Genomic DNA, 20,586 nt, shown 5'->3' with positions numbered 1-20,586 from the left:
CATTAAGCTGTGTGTATGAGAGGGACAGAATTCCAGGTACCAGGAGCACAAGTCAGAACGAGGCAAAACGGGGTCTGGTTTTCAATATGTTGTGCCTAACCCATTTCGGCATGCCTGGACTTGCTTTTGGCATGCGAGCATGACCTGTGTTGGTGTGCACTCTTATGTTCTCAAAACCATAATAACACAACAACGAACAAATCTGTCTTACAGTACATTTGATGCCAAGACCTGGAGGCATTTTCTTCCAGCCATGAACTCCTCGTTTCAACTGCATTTCTTGAATCTTACCCCGAATGCCACAGAGGACAACCTTTTAGGACCAAATGTCAAGAACGTGTCTTCAGCCTGTGAGGACATGGGCATCGCTGTGGAGGTGTTCCTGACTCTGGGGCTCGTCAGTCTCTTGGAGAACATCCTGGTCATTGGGGCCATAGTGAAAAACAAAACCCTGCACTCGCCTATGTATTATTTTGTGGGCAGTTTAGCAGTCGCTGACATGCTGGTGAGCATATCCAACGCCTGGGAGACCATCACCATATACTTGATAAACAATAAGCTCCTGGTGATAACGGACACCTTCATACGTCACCTTGACAACGTGTTTGACTCCGCGATCTGCATTTCTGTCGTGGCCTCCATGTGCAGTTTGCTGGCCATTGCCGTGGACAGGTATGTCACCATCTTCTACGCCATGCGCTACCACCATATCATGACGGCCAGGCGCTCGGGGGTGATTATCGCCTGCATATGGACTTTTTGCATAAGCTGCGGCATCGTTTTCATCATTTACTACGAATCCAAGTATGTCATCATTTGCCTCATCTCCATGTTCTTCACCATACTGTTCTTCATGGTGTCTCTCTATATACACATGTTCCTCCTGGCACGCAACCATGTCAAGCGCATAGCAGCGTCCCCCAGATATAGTTCTGTGAGGCAAAGGACCAGCATGAAGGGTGCCATTACCCTCACCATGCTACTGGGGGTTTTTATTGTGTGCTGGTCTCCCTTCTTCCTCCACCTTATCTTGATGCTCTCATGCCCCCAGAACGTCTATTGCTCTTGCTTTATGTCGTACTTCAGTATGTACCTGATACTCATCATGTGTAACTCGGTGATTGATCCTCTGATCTATGCCTTCCGCATCCAGGAGATGCGGAGGACCTTTAAAGAGATCATTTGTTGTCATGGCTTTAGACTAATTGGTAGGCTCTGTGACAGGTGTTAGACATAGTCTCTCTCGGTGGCTCTCATCTCTCAGTCCTTAAGGTTCAGCCAGGGATGAGCAAGGTTCCCTAGGAATCTCAAATGTATTCTCCTTTAGCTCTTCTGCCACTCAAATCTGTGTTCTTAAACCTGTGTTCATTGTGGATCAAAAGTATACATATGTGGATTGTCTCCATCATGGGAATACATGTCTGAGACATGTATCTTTTTACATTTTACTCTTTCTCTACTTCACATTCCCTTTCTAGGAGGCTTTGCTACCCTCTCCCTGACCTCATGAGTCACCTTATGAGATGCAGAATATCCCGGGCTAGCTGTTATTGAAAGAAGCACTGTGGAGGTCTCTGACGCCATGAGTGGCATTTTTGTTTGGTCTTTCTTGTGAAAAGGTGGACACAGCTTTTGCATTCTTTTCAAGATTAGAGAGACATCCAGAATCCTTTCCATTCGAGCCTTCCATTCTATTTGCTCTGGGTGTCCCTACAGCTGTCCTATCCTAGACTTCTAGTTTATGGCTTGGATTTAGAATTGTCTGAGGATCAACCTTAACTCCCTAAACGTCTGTACGTCATAGTTTTGGACTTATTCAGGCTTAAAGTTCTGAACTACAAATCTTGCTTCATGTTCTGTGAAAAATCTCCATGCCCTTTCTCCCTTTCTTATTTTGACTCAATTTAGCATTTCCAAGAAATATTTTGGGGTCGCATCAGGGACAGTAGATACACACCCACCCTCACTCCATGAACGAAGTACATGTCCGTAGTCAAACTAGATTGGTTTTTCTCACACACAGTCTTTCAGCGTTTCTTGGTGTCTGACGCTTTGCCATTATAGGCTGTGCAGTAACTTACCATGACTCGAGCAATCGTCAAAGACCCATTCTACAGCAAAGAAATATGTTCTTCAGTCTGGCATTGAGGAAAGGAACGTAAGCTCAGGCACCAATTGCCATTCCCTGGCTATGTGTTCTTAATTTTACTCCAGGCTCCGCATCTATCCTGACATTCCAGGATGCCAAAAGAACTACCTGGAAAAAAAATGGGAGAACTTCTTGTAAAATTTGGAAAACCACATAGGATTCTCTTTTTACATAAAAGAACTGATCCACATGGACCTACCACAAATAAACATGAAGGAAGGATTCAGGTATTGGTGGCCAGAGCAGTATTTTGTACACCAAGACATGTTTTGCTCAATGGAGCTGCGTGGCCCTCTGGGTCCTAGTGTTCTCATCTGAAGGGAAGGAAATGAGACCCTAGAGCTCACAGGCTCCATTTTGCAGTAGTATTAGTATTTTTCTCTTTCATTGGACACTTGGCATCTTTCCAAATGAAAGAAAAAAGTATAAACAAAGCAATGGAGATAGAGGCCATCCCTCAAGGAGCTACTGGTATAAGAGGGACCATTTCTACAGAAGATTTTAAAGGCAGAAGAGCTTTCAAGTAGAGTCCCATAAATAGCTTTTGGGCGTGGCCACCTTCCCCTCTAGGAGCTCGGCATAGAAAAAATGTGCTGGTATTAACAGCAAAGGTTCACAAAACCTTTAGCAGGTTGTTTGCCACTGATTTGAAAAGAGCATGTAGTCTTTCAAAATGTGTCCTGTTCATTTGTATTTGCTGAGAACTCACAGGGACATCTCTGAATAAGAAGTTAATGTTCTCATTGTAACCGTTATAGAAAACGGAGGCCACTGTTGCCATGGCTGTCACAGGGTTGTGCACTGGATGCAGGCTTCCTCTCATCTGTACAGAGCAGGCACTTTCCCTGTTTGTAATTTCCATGCTGAGTCTTCTGCCCAATACCCTTGAACACGAAGCAAAGTGACTAGAGTTGCAGGCCTAGGGGTAGAAGAAGATGCTGATCTTTGAGGTTACACTGCTCATCTGGACACGCAACCCTCATTAGGTTAATTCTCTGCTCTGGGTGCTAAATGACTTACTACAAATCCCCACTTTTATATTAAGCAATCTAAGAACACGTTCAACTACATTTTCAACTCTGGCTAAACAAAATAGCCCATGTGTTCAAATGTGGCTGTATTTGGGAAAATATATGCATGTAGTAACTTGTTAAATAATAAGCCAACCTCTGGCACTCAAAATGAAGTCCCCTTAATAGAAAAAGGAGACACATACATGTCAAACATGTAGCACTGTATACTAACTTTGTGTTTCTGTGGGAAATATATTTGCTGTAATATATGTGGTTCAAAGAAATTATTAGTAAAGGATAAATCAATTAAAATATATTTCTATATAACTGATAGAATAGACGGACTAGATTATACATTTGAATTGGTTGTTCAGATATGTGACATTTGGAGGCATTTTTTATCTTTGTGGACATTTTCTGATAGGTTTTACAAAATGAGAATGTACATATCTTGGTGAATTTTACTTGCAAATATTTATTGTCTATAGTATTGACATTCAAAAGTATATTAATCCTACAAATAAAATAAAATTTATACTTTACTATATATCATTGAAAATGTCTTAGCATATAATTATTCTGGGACTATCACTTATTATGAGCTCAGTAAGGAGCTGGAAGTACTGGTATTAGAAGTTCTGCCACCCAAGAGCCAATGACATAACTATTTCAAGGTATGCCAATACATGCACACCATTCAAGATACTTTGTATAGCTAAATGCAAAGTGCCAAGACATGGGCTAGTATATGTGATATGAAATGACACCTCCACACCTCTAATGGTGCCTCTCCCTGGTGGATGTAGAGGCGAGTAGTTGAGCTTTGAGGCGGGTGAGTAACTGAGAAATATCCCAGGTTACTTCTAAATCCACAAAGGGATAAAGACAAGGCAATCCTCCTGCTGTAGCCTCCTGATCATTGAGATGATACAAGTGTGTTGGTACTCCCAGGTGGGATTTTGCATTTTTTTAACAAGCTCCCAAGTACTGTTGTAGGTCCAGGCTCCCACCTTAAGAAACTGGTTCCCAAGGCTCAGCAAAGTCACATGACAGCAGTTTATTGCTTGTTTTTCTCTCCTGCTCTATGGTCATAACAAATTAGCAGAGACTCTTCCAGCTATTCAGGGACTGGATTGCTTCAGGTCTAATGTCTGACTTACACCCTCGAGCTTCTTTTCTTACTCAATTTCCCTCATAATGTCTAAATGGGCCAGGGAAATCCTATATGCTGGAACATTCGCTGTTCTTAAACAGTGTCTTTGGTATGCTCATCATGGTCCCATGTGTGTGACCAGCATTGCTGTTGTATTTTTAAGGAGTGTATAGACCATGGTAGCGTGTGCGAGAAGAACACATTGTATAATTAATAAATTTGCACAGTATGACCTTATATACCTAGAAGTAGGGGTCTGATACATTCCTGCACTGGTGCACATACCACAGTTTCGGGGCGTGGAGTTAAGTTTGGAAAAACTCCTAGATAGTCAAATATGCTTGGTCCTTTCCTTCTTTCTCATTAGGAATTACTTTCATGTGTGGAAAAGAGGACCTACTAGATCTAGTAAAGTCAAGGCGGAGGAATATCTCAGTCTATAAATCCTTGAAGAATGGATTGAATTTAAACAGAGAAGCCGGGAACATAGGGCAGAAAGGCCATCTGATTCCAGCCAAGGGGAGAGGGAAAGATTACTAAATTGTGCAAGAAATCAGAGTCTAGATCCATAGTCTTTCAAAAAGAAGAGAGTGATATATTCTATGTCAAGTAGGAGAAGGCTAGAGTCATCTGAGAGGAGGGAGCCTCAGTTGAGAAAATGCCTCCACGAGATCAGGCTATCAGCAAGCCGTGTGGAGCAAGTCAGTAAGTAGCATCCCTCCTTGGCCTCTGCATCAGCTTCTGTTGCCAGGTTCCTGCTCTGCTTGGGTTCCTGTCCTGACTTCCTTCAGTGATGAAGAGTGCTGTGAAAATCTAACCCAAATAAACCCTTTCCCCAAGTTGTTTTATCACAGAAGTAGTAAAGTTTAGTCAGACAGTATTGTACCTTCCTGGGACAGAAAACGAGGGAACACTTAGAAGCTTTTTTTTCCTTTTCTTTCTCTCTGTTTAAATGAATGATATGATATGATATGAAAGATCCTTATAAGTTAATTTGAAAGTCACTCGTATTTCCACAGAGAGTTACAGGAGAAGGCTAAAACACCCAAGAATGGTGGAAGCCAAGGCCAGGGGCTATGTTATGTGGCAGGGATGGAGAAAACAGGAAGTCAGTTATGTTAAAGGTGTGATCTCTCAGTAAGATACTCACTTAACCAGGAAGTTTCAAAAAAGGAACTCAAGCCCAAAATGGCCAGGCCTGTGACTATCTTCCTATATCATGTCCCTTTTTCTTTCAGCATGCAAATTCATCTTTTTTGTTATCTTTCGCATCAGAATTTGCTGTGTGTCTTTCCCATTCTCCCTGTCCATCCTTCTTTCCTCCTTCTCCCCCCTGCCTTTGTGCCTACCTCCCTTGCTCTCTTCCTTCCTTCCTTCTCCTCCTCTGTTTCCCTGTTGCGCGCGCGCTCTCTCTCTCTATTTCTAAAGAAAATAAAACTTTGTTAAGTCTTTCAATTTTAGGTGTAAAGAAAAGACATCTCCAGACATTTTTTTTCCGATTTGCCTTCTGAAATTATGATAGAACTCTCTGTGCACAGAGTCAGGGGGAAGGTCAGCTTAGTCTGTGAGTGTTCCCCTGTCACTTGAGCATGTCTTGATCCTGTCTGCTAGCATCATATAACTAGAAATACATGAGCATTGAAAAGTTGATCCAGGAATTTTGCTACAAGACCTTGAATTTTTTTAAAGGTAATTCCTTATTTTATCCTTCTTTACCACTAACTTCCTTGGTTACTTTTATTTTACCTTAGCCATATCACTGAGCGCGCTCTTCACCAACTCCACAGACTTCTCTCAGTGCCTTGCCTCATTTGCTACCTCTGCCTCTTCTGAAAACATCTTTTCCTGGCTTCTGTAATATTCGTGATCCTGATTTAAGACTCCTCTTCTCTGTGCAAACATTCCAATCTTGTCTATCTCTTTTTTCTGTCTCACATTTAGAGTCTCTATCTTTAGCAAATTTTCTTTTCTTGTTTTCCAAGATAGGGTTTCGCTGTAGTTTTGGAGTCTGTCCTGGAACTAGCTCTTGTATACCAGGCTGGCCTCGAACTCACAGAGATCCACCTGCCTCTGCCTCCCAAGCGCCACCCGGTGCAACTTTTCTTTTTTATGTCTAATTCTTCTCTCAGTGATTTCATCAACTTCTACGATTTTAGCTCAACAAATAAAATGCTTGATTAGCACATATTAATTCTACATGCTAATATAGGGTTTAGTATAGTATCTACATTTGCACACAGTATGCACTTGTCCAGGTTAGCTCAGTTTGGCCCACTGTCTATGCTCCTTGGCCTCTAGTAATCACTGTAGTACATTCAGGTTGACTTAGTTTTTAAGATTTTGCATATGAGAGAGCTTGAGGCACTTGTTTTTCTGTGTGTGGTTTATCTCACTTAAGTTAGTGTTCTCAAGGTCCATCCATTTTGGTCTAAAGGACAGGACTTCATTCTTCTTTCTTCTTCATGACTGAATAGTACCTCACTGCATATGTGTGTGACACACACACACACACGCACACGCACACACACACACTCACACACATTTTACTTTAGTGCCCTGTTGCTGTGATAAAAATACCCTGACAAAAGCAACTTAGGGGAGAATGGGTTTAATGGGCTCACAGTCCTAGCAACAGTGCAGCCCTGAGTCGAAATCAGGAGGCAGGTACTTGAAGCATGTCACATGCATAGTCAAGAATAGCGAGAGAATGGATGCATATGTGCTAATATTCAATTCCATTTCTCTTTTTCGTTCAGGACGGGCCCAGTCTGTGAAATGGTGCTACCCATATTTATGGCAAGTCTTCCCACCACAATTACCCAGTTAAAAACCCGTCTTAGTTAGGGTTTTATTGTTGTGAAGAGACACCATGGTCACAGCAACTCTCTCTCTCTTTCTCTTTTTCTAATTTGATTTTTTCCAAGACAGGCGTTCTCTGAGTATTTCTGGCTGTCCTGAAACTCACTCTATAGACCAGGATGATCTCAAACTCACAAAGATCTGACTGCCTCTGCTTCCTGAGTGCTGGGATTCAAGATATGCACCACCACCGCCACCTGGCGTATGGCAATTGTTATAAAGAAAAAGATTTAATTGGGGCTGGCTTACAATTCGGAGGTTTAGTCCATTATGGTCATGGCAGAAAACATGGCAGTATGCAGGCAGACAAGGTGCTGGAAAGGGACTGAGACTTCTACATCTTGATCTGCAGGCAACAGGAAGTGAACTGGAGAGCTTCTGAAGCTCAAAGCCCCTCTCTAGTCACACTCCATCAAGGTCATACCTACTCCAATAAATACCACACCTCTGAATAGTGACACTCCCTTTGGGAATAGTTCTCTTTCAAACTACCATATTCCACTCCCCCATAGGCTTGTAACCATAGCATGATTGAGAAATGCATTTTTTTGGTCTAACTTTCAAAGCCCCATAATCTGTAATAGTCTCAAACTTATTTAAAAGTCGAAAGTTCAAAGTCTCTACTGAGACTCATGCAATCTCCTAGCTGTAACCCTTGTAAAAAAGGAGATCACCTACTTCCAACATATAATGGAACAGGATATACATTTCCTCCCATTCTAAAATGGAGGGAAAGCAGAATAGTAAGGAAATACTGGACAAAAGCAAGACGGAATACCAGCTGGGCAAACTCCAAACTCTGCCTCTCCGTGTCTGATGTCAAAGTGCTCTTCAGATCTCCAATAAGCCAACAAGCAGCATCCCTCTACAGCCTCTGCATCAGCTCCTGCCTCCAGGTTCAGGTTCCAGCTCTGTTTGAGTTCTTGTCATGTTTTCCTACAATGATGAACCATGATCTGGAAATGTAAGCCTAATAAACTCTTTTCTTTCCTACTTGTTTTTGGGCCGTGGTGTTTCATTGCAGCAGTGCAAACCCTAGTTAAGACATTTGGTACCTGTGTAGTGGGGTGTTGCTGTGACAGATCTGGCCATGTTTTTGGGAGGATTGTGGAAGGACTTTGAAACTTTGGGCTAGAAGAGCCTTTGAGAGAAGCGCTCTGTGGGATGTTTTGTGGGAGGTTGGAAGATAAGAACGTTGAGGGCAGTGCAAAGGATGGAGGCCTGGCTTGTGAAGTCTCAGAGGGAAGTTTAAAGACTCTATGGGGACCATTTATAATTTTGATTTAAGGGTCTGTGGTTCTGGTTAGTCGGGGCTGAAGAATCAGCTGTGATGATGCGATACCAACACTACTAATGGAAACCTTTGCGTTACTGGCACAATTGGGGCTGGTTACCTGGAGCTAAGAAATTAGTGGTGATTAAGCAGAAACCAGCATCCTTGAGGTGAAATCTTCTGGGGAGTATTATCTGAGAGCCCAGAAAAAGCTGTGCTGCAGATGTGGCCAATGTTGTACCTTGTCCTGACCGTATGCTTGGGAATATGTAAGAGTCACCCAGATGGTATTGGTTTTGAAGGCATGAAGGGATCATGGAGAGCAGGCGATGCTTGATACTGTGAGAGGCCAGGAGAGGCCGCTGGTGAAGGTGCAGCCTCCGTGGCAGATGAAGGTTCAGGACTGAAGGGGTCTTCCAAAGAAGATGAAGCTTGGCACCATGAAGAGGGCCTATGAGAGGCTATTGGAGACAGTGCATCTGAGTTGCAGCAGAAGACCCCAGCATTTCAGAGAAGCCAGCACCCTGGATGACCACCAAGAACAGCAGCAGCAGTGGAGTGGAGCCAGCTGGAGCCTAGAAGACAAACTGTGTGCTGCAGAGGGCAGAGCTGGAGAAGTGACCCAGTCCTCTGGAGGAGTCCAGAAGAGGGGTGAGTGGATCCTGCCATTGGACAGTTAAAAATAGGTTTTGCTTTGATTTGATTGTGACTGTGCCCTGATTTGTTTCCTCCTGAAATAAGAAAGTATTTTATTGGATCCCACAGTTGAGAGACTTTGAATTTTAGGGCCTGAAATTTGAATGTGTTTGAATTTGTAAAGACTGTGGGACTTTTAAAGTTATGTTTTTGATTCAAGATCTTGGGGATGAATAAGAAAGGAAGGACTGTGGCTTAATGGTGATACGTTTGTGTGTCACGTTGACAAGGGGTTGGTTTTTCTGGCTGGTTTTATGTGTCACCAGCAAGAGTCATTAGAGAAAGGAGCCTCATTTGAGGAAATGCCTCCATGAGATCCAGCTGTAAGGCATTTTCTCATAGTGATCAATGGGGGAGGACCCAACCCATGGTGGGAGGAGGGCCTAGCCCATGGTGGGTGGTGCCATCCCTGGGCTGCTGGCCCTGAACTGTATAAGCAAGTAGGCTCAGCAAGCCAGGGGGAGAATTCCCTCCATGGCCTCTGCATCAGCTCCTGCCTCCAGGTTTCAGCCCTGCTTGAGTTCCTGTTCTGACTTCCTGCAAATGTAGCCTATGATCTGGAAGTGTGAGCCAAACAAACCCTTTCCTCCCCAAATTACTTTTTGGTCATGGTGTTTCACCACAGCAGTAGAAACCCTAACTAAGACACTATGTAAGCCAGGCTAGCCTGGAACTCACAATCTTCCAGCTTCAACCTGTCAAGCGCTAGGATTATAGGCATATACTACCGCTTTTGTATTGAATTTTAAACTCAGAAATCGGTTGCATTTATGTGACTTTTTATTTGTCCATTCATTGTTTCCTTTTCACAGCAAACTATTTTTGAACACATGGATTCATACCCTCTCCAGCTCCCCCCTAGTTAAAACAAATTTAGACTTCATACTCTAAACGCTCCTTTTTTTCCCCCAATGATTTCATTTATAATGCTCTTTCCTTTTTGTATGGCTCACCTCCATCAAAAGATAGGAGAATCTCGATTTTCCATTAGTACTTGTAAATGAAAGACTAATGTGCTTGATGGCGTATTGCGTGAGTTTCCCTGTAGCATTCTAGACTGAAACATGCTGGTTGGGTAACTCTGTGAGTGGGTGGGTATGTCTATCAACCATCAGACTGTACTCAAAGGGTACAGGCTACTAGACTTGCATACTGTACTCTTCTGGCCCTGTATGAGAGCACTGTTCTGGTACTTCTTATTTTGGGAGATTAGCTGTCCCTTTTGTTGGCACCTGGACGCGTGATTCTGCACTACTGTGTGCATTTGATAAGGCGCAGTGGAGAGGCCATGCCGGGTTTTGTAGAGAGTATAGATCATCTGTTTTCTTCATTCTACCCTGACTTCCAATACATCACCAACTGTCCTCTTTCCAGATGGTGTGTGAGCCTTGGACTGTGGCAGCCTTGAACTAGCCTCTTTGCCACCCAACCCTGTGAACTTCCAACTCCAAAAATTTATTCGAAGTTCTAGTCTCCAGGGTCTCCAGTGTCTGCACTCTTACAACTCACCCATTTTATGCTTCTAATTCATTTTTGCAGAGGTTCGAGTAGGTGCTTGGATTTGTACACCCAACCCCTTGTATGAGAATTTTGTTGAGTATGTATGGTTTTTAGAGGTGGTTTGAATTCAGCAGGTCTGCTTCTCAAGCAAAGATAAGGCAGGAGACTGCCCAGGTACAGACTCCCTTTTCACTTTGGTTTTATTCACAAACTGGCAGCCACACCTATGACAGGTTTCTGTGCAGATGCCAAGTAGGTGGAGGAGTCTTATCTGTGCTCAGTCTTTTTCTCTTGTTCTAGATCCTAAGTAGAGAGCAGCTATTTCAAGAAAAGAACATAATCAGGGCCCGAGGAGAGGAGCCCACAGTTCAACGTTTCAGGGTCTCTGGCCAGAGCCATCCTTTTGGCTGTGTGGTGAAATAAACTTGAAAAGTTGTCAAACTCATGCCAGTAGGTGGCAGTGAGCAGATCCCCCCCCCCCCTCATCTTCCACCCAAACCTCCCACCAATTGGTAAACTCAAGTAGCCCCAGGTGAAAATTCTTAAGCTCTCATAAAGTGCTCAGAATATTCTGAGTGTACTTTTGCAATGCCCAGTGTGCTTTAAAGGGATTAACTCAATACTCTAACCACCTCAAAAAGTAGGTAAATATTACTAAGCGTTAGCTAGAGCTCAAACCACTTGTCTAAGGTTGTACTCCTAACACACACTTGTCTCTGAATCCAACCTTAAGAGCTTTGAGAAGTCATTATATCCTTCTGTTTGTTTGAAGTCAATGGTTGTCTTTGCTGACTTTGGCGTCCTGCAGCTCTCTGCATGCGCCAATTGGATTCTGTTGTTTTTACTTTGGCACAGTGGCCTCACCTTTATCTACTGCTATCTCAGCCAGCAATTGCAATTCTGCAGCTGGCCTACGTCTCTAGCAGTGGCCTGGCCGCTCAGACCATAGCCTGGTGAGAATTCTGCTCCTGTAGGTACCAGTCCTGTCACTGCCTCTAAAGCTCTATCATTCTAATTATGACTAAGACATGAGATTTAAAAGCTGGGATAAACCTGTGAGCTCAGAGAGACTGAGTAACAACTTGCTAACCCTCTCTCTTTGCTGACATCTATGGAAGCCTGTTTCCACTTTGCCAAACTACAAAAATGTGTGCCATTCCGAACCCTATCCTACTAGTCCCCATGTCTCTCTATCTCCCTGGATGCTCTCTGGTGCTCTATACTTACTTTTTATCAATTAGTTAATACAACAGCCTTCTGACCCAAGGTTCATTTTATCTAATTAATGCAAATGCAAACCCAGGGCTCACAGTTGTGATCAAATATCCCCCAATGCTTCTTCCTTTTGTCTAAATAAAAAGGAAAGGTTTTAACTTTAATACAATGAAACTAAATACAATAAGAACAATTATTATCAATTAAGGATTACATTTGCAATGTCCAGTCCATTTGTATTTGGCAAATTCAGAGAAACTACTCTAGTATCTGTCCTACCTTAGTGAGTTCAAAGTTTTTGCACCTAGTTCACTTGCTAGTCTAACTTGTGTTACCAACTCAAAACTATCTCAGGCCTCAAAACATTTTCCCAGATAAACAATTTAAGCTTTATGTCTCTCAAGCCATTTACTGCTTTTGGGAGTTTCTTTTCTGGATTTGGTAACAAAGAAAACTGTAACTATAAGTATTTCATCTTCAACTCTATCAGAGACTCAAGAAGGAAATATTATTACTTGAGTAAACAGGAAGTCTGAACAAGCATCTTCCAAAACTGTAGAAATGACTGAAGCAGCTGGTTGCCTGAACAGTCGCCCAAGATTTCTTTGCAATGCATCCTTGGCCTTCAAGCCTAAAATATTTGACAAAATTTTCTGCGAAGCAGGAATTTTGAAGGCCCGTCCCACCTTGTCTTAGCAAAGTTCAGCAGTCTTTTTCTTTGTGTCCTGATTGTCCCGTTTGTACAGTATACTGTCAACAATTGAGGCAAGGGCAGTTTCTTGCCCAAATAGCCATCTTTGCCACAATAAAGCAAACTCCATATAGAGGTTCTTTGACACCCATCTTCCTTTTATGAAGTAGATTGGTGCTGACAGGAGCAGACACATCTCACTGTTATGAAAAGTTGCAGGTTATTAAACATTTTAAATGTCATATTCTGTATGTCTCTGAAGTGTTTGAAGAGCACCTACCTAAAATGTACCCATTTAATCTTGAAAACATACCTAATATGACTACAAGTTTGATTGTTATAGATGACTAACAACCTCCATTTTTAAATCCTCCTAGACAGTTTATAATAATAGCTTTCAAGGTCTAGAACTTTATGTTACATTTTTAAATGAGCTGTGTAGGTACAATACCTTAAACAAGAGTAGAAACATATGTAAAGCATAAAAGATAACTTTAAATTTGTATCAATATACAATAATCTATACCGATGTAAAATATTTGAGGTGAATAGTTATCTTTTATATATATTCTTATATAGGATAATGATGACAAGCATTCATAACCCACAAAATGGCAAAACCACCCACTCTACCTCTTGGGAATGTGGGTGCTATGTTCTAGACTGGTTCCTATTGTCTGGGGGTGACAGCAGAAAGTATGGAACCATGACCTTAAAATTTCAGACTAGGGTATGGAATCTGTTAATGACAGTTTAAACATAGTGACCACAGTGGATAAGTTTATGTCTGTCCCAGGCCAAGATGGCCATCTATGGAGTACATTAAGGGAAAAAAGGATCCAGAATCTCAGAGCATCCTTTGAGCACCCCTACAAAAAACCCATGAAACGTGTGTGCAACTGATGAGAAAAATACATTGCAAAACTCCATTCTGATTGCTCCTTCTAACCCTTCTCTATGTCACAGCCAGAAGAATTATTTTGTGCTTGTTGATCTTTTACAATTAGAGACTAAAGAGATGGCTCAGTGATTAAAGAGTACATATTGTTCTTGTTGAGGTCCTGGGTTTACTTCCCAGCATCCACATGGTAGCTAACAACTGTCTGTAACTTCAGACCCAAGGGATCTGATGATATCCTTTTCTGACCTCTGTGGGCATATTGAATGTGATGCACAGATACACATGCAGGCAAAATACTCATGCACAGTAATTAAGAAATACTTCATTTTAGTTAAATCTCTACCAAATGTTAAGAAAGTTAGACAAATGCCTATAAACATTTACTAACCAGACTGATATCTTTAATGTCCTTTTTCCCTTGGTCAAAGTTTCAGCTTAGTAATATAGTAAAAGAGTCTTCTGACTCAAAGGAAGACACCTGGAAACTTATTAAATAACTTGGAACCTATGATCCCAGACTCTCTCTGATTGTTATCAGTTTAAGATGTTAGGACCTGGTGAACCTTCCAAAGGAATGGCTGAAGCAGCATTGAGAGCATGAAGACAATCTGAGGATTGTCGTCCTCAGATATCTGTGAGGGGTAGGATGGAAAAAGTTGGAAAAATAGCAGAACTTTAAAAATTTATCCCTAAACTCATCAGTCATAAAATATTAGAAACAAAGGGACTAACCAATGTCAATATGAAAACACAACTCTCACTTTAAAAGGCATAAAAGATAATTCTGGAGTCAAATATGACAAATGATGGCTTAGAAAAACGGATTCAGGTTATACCAAATACCACATGTCAGCACAGTAAGTTTTGTGAAGTTTTCATAATAACAGAACAAAATTAAGGAATACATAAAAGCACTTAAGTTACTTTGGTCTGAACATCATGTAAAAAGTTACAGAAAAGTAGGGAAATATCTGCTAAAGGTGTTGGATGCTATCTGATGACACTTTTAGCCTCTGAGTAGGTAGAAGCTAGTTATCTGTCAGTTCATGCCAAAAAGATTTGCTTAACAGTCATAAGGTTGTTATGTCAGAGACAGGCGTAGGCAATCCACGTCTCTTACGAGGGCTAAATATAGCTCAAGACAATTGGCTCTAGGCCTACAATATTCTAACTCTCTACAATCATAGAATTTTAATCTATCTATCTATCAGCCCTGTAGAATTTATGTGTGTGTACACATATGTATGTGCATATCATTGTATGTGCGTGGCTGGAGGTTGGAGACAACTTGTGGTGGTTGTCAGTTCTCTCTTCCAATCATGTAGGCTCTGGGGATTGAACTCAGCCTTGGCAGCAGCTCCTTTACCCACCAAGCCATCTCATACATCTCAGCCCTTATACATACTTCCCCCTATTTTATACCAACACCAAGAATTCTAAATCAAAGAACTCAAATATATACCCAAAGGACTGTATATCCTACTACAGAGATACCTGTCCACTTATGCTCATTGCTGCTCTATTGACAATATCTGGAAAGTTGCTCTGATGGACTCTGTTAAACTGTGTCTCGTCATACTTTAAGATTAATGGGGAATCTACAGTATTACTGTATCTGTTTAAACTCAGTCATCATATATCAACAAAGATATTTCTGTGGTGGTGTTGCAGGAGCTGCTTCCGCTCCTTCAGCCAATAGCTGCAGAGATACCAGTCCATTGGGGCGTGCCCTCCTCTCTCTCTCCCTCTTGCTTCCGGCGACTAGGCTCCCTTCCTGATTGCGCAGAGGGCTGTTGTCTGGGACGGTGATCTGTAAGTTTTTCCTCTTTAAATAAATAACCATTCTATTAATCATAATTCCAAACTGGTGTGGGATTGTTTGTGACTTATGCCTTCATCGTGGTAGGTTAGAATCAGGGCCCAAAACATTCCTGTGTCTAAATATACCATTTGTCACTTGGATAATTCTCAGGTTTTCATAATATGTCTTTTTATGAGAGGCTACTGCCCAGACCTAAGGAGGTCAGAGAGAGAATTTCAGAATTTATCAACAATCCTGAGCCCAAGTTGCTCTGTCCATTGCAGACAGAAATTGGCAGCTCAGTGACCTTACTCCTAAGCTACAGGAAAAATTAAAAACACCAAAATTATAAGATCAAAATGGAACTTATGAAATTTCCCTCTAAATTATAATATAATGTAATTAACAATAATATATGAATTCAAAATCAAAAGGGGTTGAGGGGAACACAGGAGGAGCTAGACAGTATAGGGATGATTGGAAATGATGTAATACCCTACTTGTGTATGAATTTTTCAAAGTTTTAAAGTTAAAAAGTCCAAATGTGGGGTAGTTTCTGTTTCTTTTTGGATTCATTCTAAGGTGTTTAAAAAATGATCCCATTGCCTGTGAAAGCTAGGGCTGCTCAGAGACTCTTGTCCGTTGGGATGAGCTTGATAGAAGAAGAACTTTCAATTTTTACCTCTAGTTCTCATAATAAATACTCTAACCCTAAAAGATAAAAAAAAAATCAATGCCCAAAGTTGACAATTAGTTAAAGGCATTTCTGAAATAAAAGGAGGCAATACTAAAGATACTAGTGGGTCTCTAGTGTAAGACTTTCTTTTCTAGTGTACCCCCAGTGCAAGTGGTTTTTAGGGGTACACATTTACTTAGCTTTCTTTCGCTGTTTAAGACAGTGTCTTGAAAGATAACAGCACACTCTGCTTCAACTATACTGGCCGACTAGCTTACCAAAGCCTGTCCAATTTCCCACACTAGGATTTGGCTAAGGTACAAGGCCTGTTCTTATTCAATATGTAGATAAACTTCTCTGATCTCCTAAGACAGATTCACACTTAGATTAGAATTCCTTTTTTTTTTTTTTTTTAACAGCCCTTAGCTTGCAAAATCCACACACCCTTCATGGACAACCTCCAAGTTGCAAGAGAAAAGAGTCATTCTTCAGAATAAGAATCGGACTGTGGCAGTGACTGCTCTTTAAGCTGAAAAAATCAGGTTGTTTGCAGTTTCTCCATTTCCATTCTTAAAAGGCAATTACTTGAATTTTCTTTTAGACTCACAGAATCTTACAGGTCTTGCGACATGTCTTTGCTGGCATCTCCTTTGAATTATTTCCAACAGCCTTTCTTCTAAAAGGATTCTACAAGCGGGCCTTTGGCCATCTCAAACTGGCTCCAGAACAGTGTGCAGTCTCAGGACGATCAGGTTACATGCAGCCTTTCACCGCATTTTTGTAGCTTTGAGTTCTTACTCAGGAACCCATAGATGTGGGAGGCATGGCTTATTTTAGTCTATAATTGGATCCGGTGACTAAAACACACACAGTTACCACAAAGTAGTCAGGGTGGCAGCCAAGTTGTTAGAAATTTCACCTCACCAAGTATTAGTAAATGAGCTATATTTGTTGATCCTACACGCTATTGAAGGTTTCCTCAATTCTGACCAGAGCCAAGATTTTTCTGGTGAGCAGACTAATATCTTATGAAACCCATCTCCTATCACTTTCTAATCTTTAGCTCAGGTGTTGTAACCCACACAGCACTGCTACTTGTTACTCTTGTCTGGTAATCAAAACCAACTGTGGGAATGTATAACACAGATTTTGACCCTCGTTAATTTAAAGATGCTAAACAATCTTAAGCTAACATATTTTGTTGGTAGGTTGGTTGTCTGTCAAACACAAAGGAGGGGGCTGAGGGAAAAGCCTCAGTTAGTTGGCAAAGTGCGTTCTGTGTAAGAATGAGGACCTGGGTTTGGATCTCTGGCACCTTAAGGCAGAATTATACACATCTGTAACCCTAGCACATGGGCGGGAGCAGACACAGGTGGATTCCTGGATCTCAGTTGTCATCCAGTTTGTGAGTGTTAAGTTCAGTGAGAGACCACGTCTCAAAAGATAAGGGTTGGAACGTTACTGGTAAAGAACTTGAATATCAACCTCTGGCTTTTACATAACCCACTAAATAAATACCCACTTTCTCTGCATGACAGGGTTATCTGTCTCTGTCTCTCACCTGCCCTGTGTCTCCTTGTCTGGGACCCGCTGGCTCCTTGTGGCCGACTGCCACCGCAGCCACTCGGGGAATGGCACCGTTTTACTTTTACCATAACACTCACTACAAAGGAAAATAATTTTTTTTCAAAGACCCTCATGCTGTGACTCAGCCATGACGGTGACAGAGGCTTGTGCCTATGGTTCATTTTTGGTTAATTTCTCATAAATAAAAGGTGGCCCAAAGGAGGCTGTAGATGAAGACAAGGCATCAATCCTCCTACTCAGCTGTGAGCCCTATGAACTATTAGACAAGCTGTGCCCACTTGTACAACTGTGGCACAGCTCGAATGGAGGGTAATCAGCCACTCATTGATTGGATTGGAGGCCTACTTTCATAGGAGGGAATCCGTGCCTGGTAATGTAAGCCTGGCATGACAGGGGAGATCTGAATACTGTTGTTTAGCCAAATGTATACAATATCAAATTGCTTTCTAAATATATATATTTTGAGATAAGTTTTCTTTGTAGCTTTGGAGCATGTCCTGGAACTAGCTCTTGTAGACCAGGCTTACCTCAAACGCACAGAGATCCATCTGCCTCTGCCTCCCAAGTGTTGAGATTAAAGGTGCGTGCCACTACCACCTGGCTTCTAAATATTTTGTATGTTTGCAGCCATAGACAAGTGTTGCTCTTGACTTTATTCGGAGATACTTCTTTCCAGTAAATGGAGGTAAATGCGGTTTCGTGGCTGGAAAAGGTGCTAAGAGTAAGCGACAGATGTGTGCTAAGCTCCAAACAATACATTTATACTACCCCCTCTAAGGCTCAGGGAACACAGCAGAGAGGCGGAAAGAATGTAAGAACTGGAAGATAGGTGTGCTGACTTGTTTTATGTCAACTAGATACAAATTGGAGTCATTTTGGAAAACCTAACCGCAACTGAGGAAATGTCCTCAACAGATTGGCCCCTGGGCAAGTCTGTGGTAGGTTTTCTTGACTGATTTGTTGGAGCCCGCAAGATTGTACAGGGAATGCACAGCTGACAGACCAATAGGCAGATCCACGGGAAGAGTGTACATACACACCCACATGGAATAACCCTTTTTGCAGAGCTGCAGGAACACTTGTCCTTTAGAAAAGTCACTGTCGTATCTGTGGAAACCTTGTAAAGCCATGATCCTTCCCTTTGAGATGGGGTTCATTCCCAAAGCACCTCAGCAGCATGACTGCTTCCTGCTCCTTTGTGGGTGTCATCTTGGGGGAGACCTGAGAAAGCTGAGTTCTTGTCACATCCTGGGGTAGCTGGTCTCTTTATCCTGTCCAGGATTTGTGGTATGGAACTGTCCGGTGTCTCTTGGACTTGGCAAGGTGTTAGCAGAACAGAGGACAAAGTTAAGTTTAGGAAGAAAAGTTTTCAGGACCAGGGGATTGAGAGGGTGTATCTGACCTGTTTAAGGTGGATCCTTCAATTCAGCTCCCTGGAACTCACAAGATTTTTTTTCAATTTTCCCTTGCAGTACTTGTTGACTATTGGTCCCGTGCTGGTATTTAGCCTTAGATGAAGTTTACTACCCATTTTGGGTTGCATTCCCAAGCTGCCCAACTCTGGAAAGACCTGGGCCTGGCATGCTGGGGGCCACTATTGGCCTCACATTGTTTTTTTCTTCTTTCTTTCTTAAGTATAAATGTCACCTGTTAAGTTGAGAGCCAGTACAGTTAAGCTTGGACCCAGCTCTCCAGGCAGATTCTATATTGTAGTTATAACTTATCTATACCTGATAAACAGACCTCAACTTGTCAGAGATCTGGGGAATATGGCATTTAAATGTTTAATTATTAAAAAACTTTTCATAACAGAGAGAGACAGGTTGTCTTCTAGCAGCAAAACTTTACTTCCTTCAAAGAAGACAGGAGACAAATGGGCACAAAACAACTTCTGTCTCCTATTGTTAGGGAGAAGTAGCACAACTATGCAAGGAATTATTGTTGCTCCTGGAGTCATTGATGCTGATTTTACCATCAAGATCAAGGTGATGACTCATTCACCAAGTGGAGTTTCTGTAGTGAAAGCAGGTCAGAGGCTTGCACAATTAATTTTACTTCCTGCTGTGCAAACCAACAAATCAAAGCAAGCAAGAAAGAGGAAAGGACAGATTTGGTTCATCAGATGCATATTGGCTATAAGCCATAGGTCCTCAGAGACCAGAATTTACTTTGTTCATAAGTGGAAAAAGATTTTCTGGTCTTCTAGATACTGGCACGAATATTTCAGTTATAATTACCAGCCAATGACCTTCTAAGTGGCCGAAAACAGAGACTATTACTCAACTACAAGGAATTGGTCAGACTAGAAATCCTGAACAGAGTAATAATGAGCTGCATTGAAGAGATAGAAAAGGCCATTAGGGAACTTTCCGGCCATATATTATTTCTTATTTACCCATAAATTTATGGGGCTGAGGTATTATGTTCAGAATGGGGGTATATGTATCTTCCCCAGCACAGCTGTTACTAATGAAAGGTTTCAGCAAGGATTATTACCTAATCAAGGTCTAGGCAAGGATAATAAGGGAAAGATCAATCCTATTGTACCAGATGGTAGACCTCCTAAGCAGGATTAGGGTACTTTTAGGAGAGGTCACTGAAGAACCTGTACTCCATGCAGACCCAATAGTATGGAAAAGTGATGAGCCTGTATGGGTAAATCAGTGGCCTCTAACACAAGAAAAATTATAAGTTGCCCAGCAGTTAGTGCAGGAACAGCTGGGCAATGAACACATTACACCGTCTAATTCACCATGGAATTCTCCAATTTTTATTATTAAAAAGAAATCAGGAAAGTGGAGATTGATTCAGGATTTAATGGAGGTCAATGCAACCATGCAGCCAATGGGAATGTGACAGCCAGGGCTGCCTTCTCCTACAGGGATACCAAAGGGCACCCATAAAATTATTTTAGACTTAAAAGATTGTTTTTATACCATCCCTTTGGTGTCACAAGATTGAGAAAGATTTGCCTTTAGTAACCTCTCAGTTAATTTCATAGAGCCAATGAAGAGATATCAATGGAGCATCTTACCTCAGGGCATGGCAAACAGTTCCACCCTATGCCAGAAG

At 41.8% G+C, this 20,586-nt stretch overlaps 1 protein-coding gene across 1 annotated transcript; it reads left to right on the top strand.

Annotated features, from left to right (window-relative positions):
• Window positions 1-238: 238 nt before the first annotated feature.
• Mc5r (melanocortin 5 receptor) lies at window positions 239-1,231 on the top strand. The gene has a single exon (XM_075970794.1). It carries the CDS (start codon window positions 254-256, stop codon window positions 1,229-1,231), a length of 978 nt encoding a protein of 325 aa, XP_075826909.1. The 5' UTR covers window positions 239-253.
• Window positions 1,232-20,586: the final 19,355 nt, after the last annotated feature.

This window comes from Microtus pennsylvanicus, chromosome 4, assembly GCF_037038515.1.
Source record: "Microtus pennsylvanicus isolate mMicPen1 chromosome 4, mMicPen1.hap1, whole genome shotgun sequence".
Taxonomy (NCBI): Eukaryota; Metazoa; Chordata; class Mammalia; order Rodentia; family Cricetidae; genus Microtus; species Microtus pennsylvanicus.
Note: the sequence above shows the minus strand (reverse complement) of the source record. Positions and strands in the feature narration are given on the sequence as shown.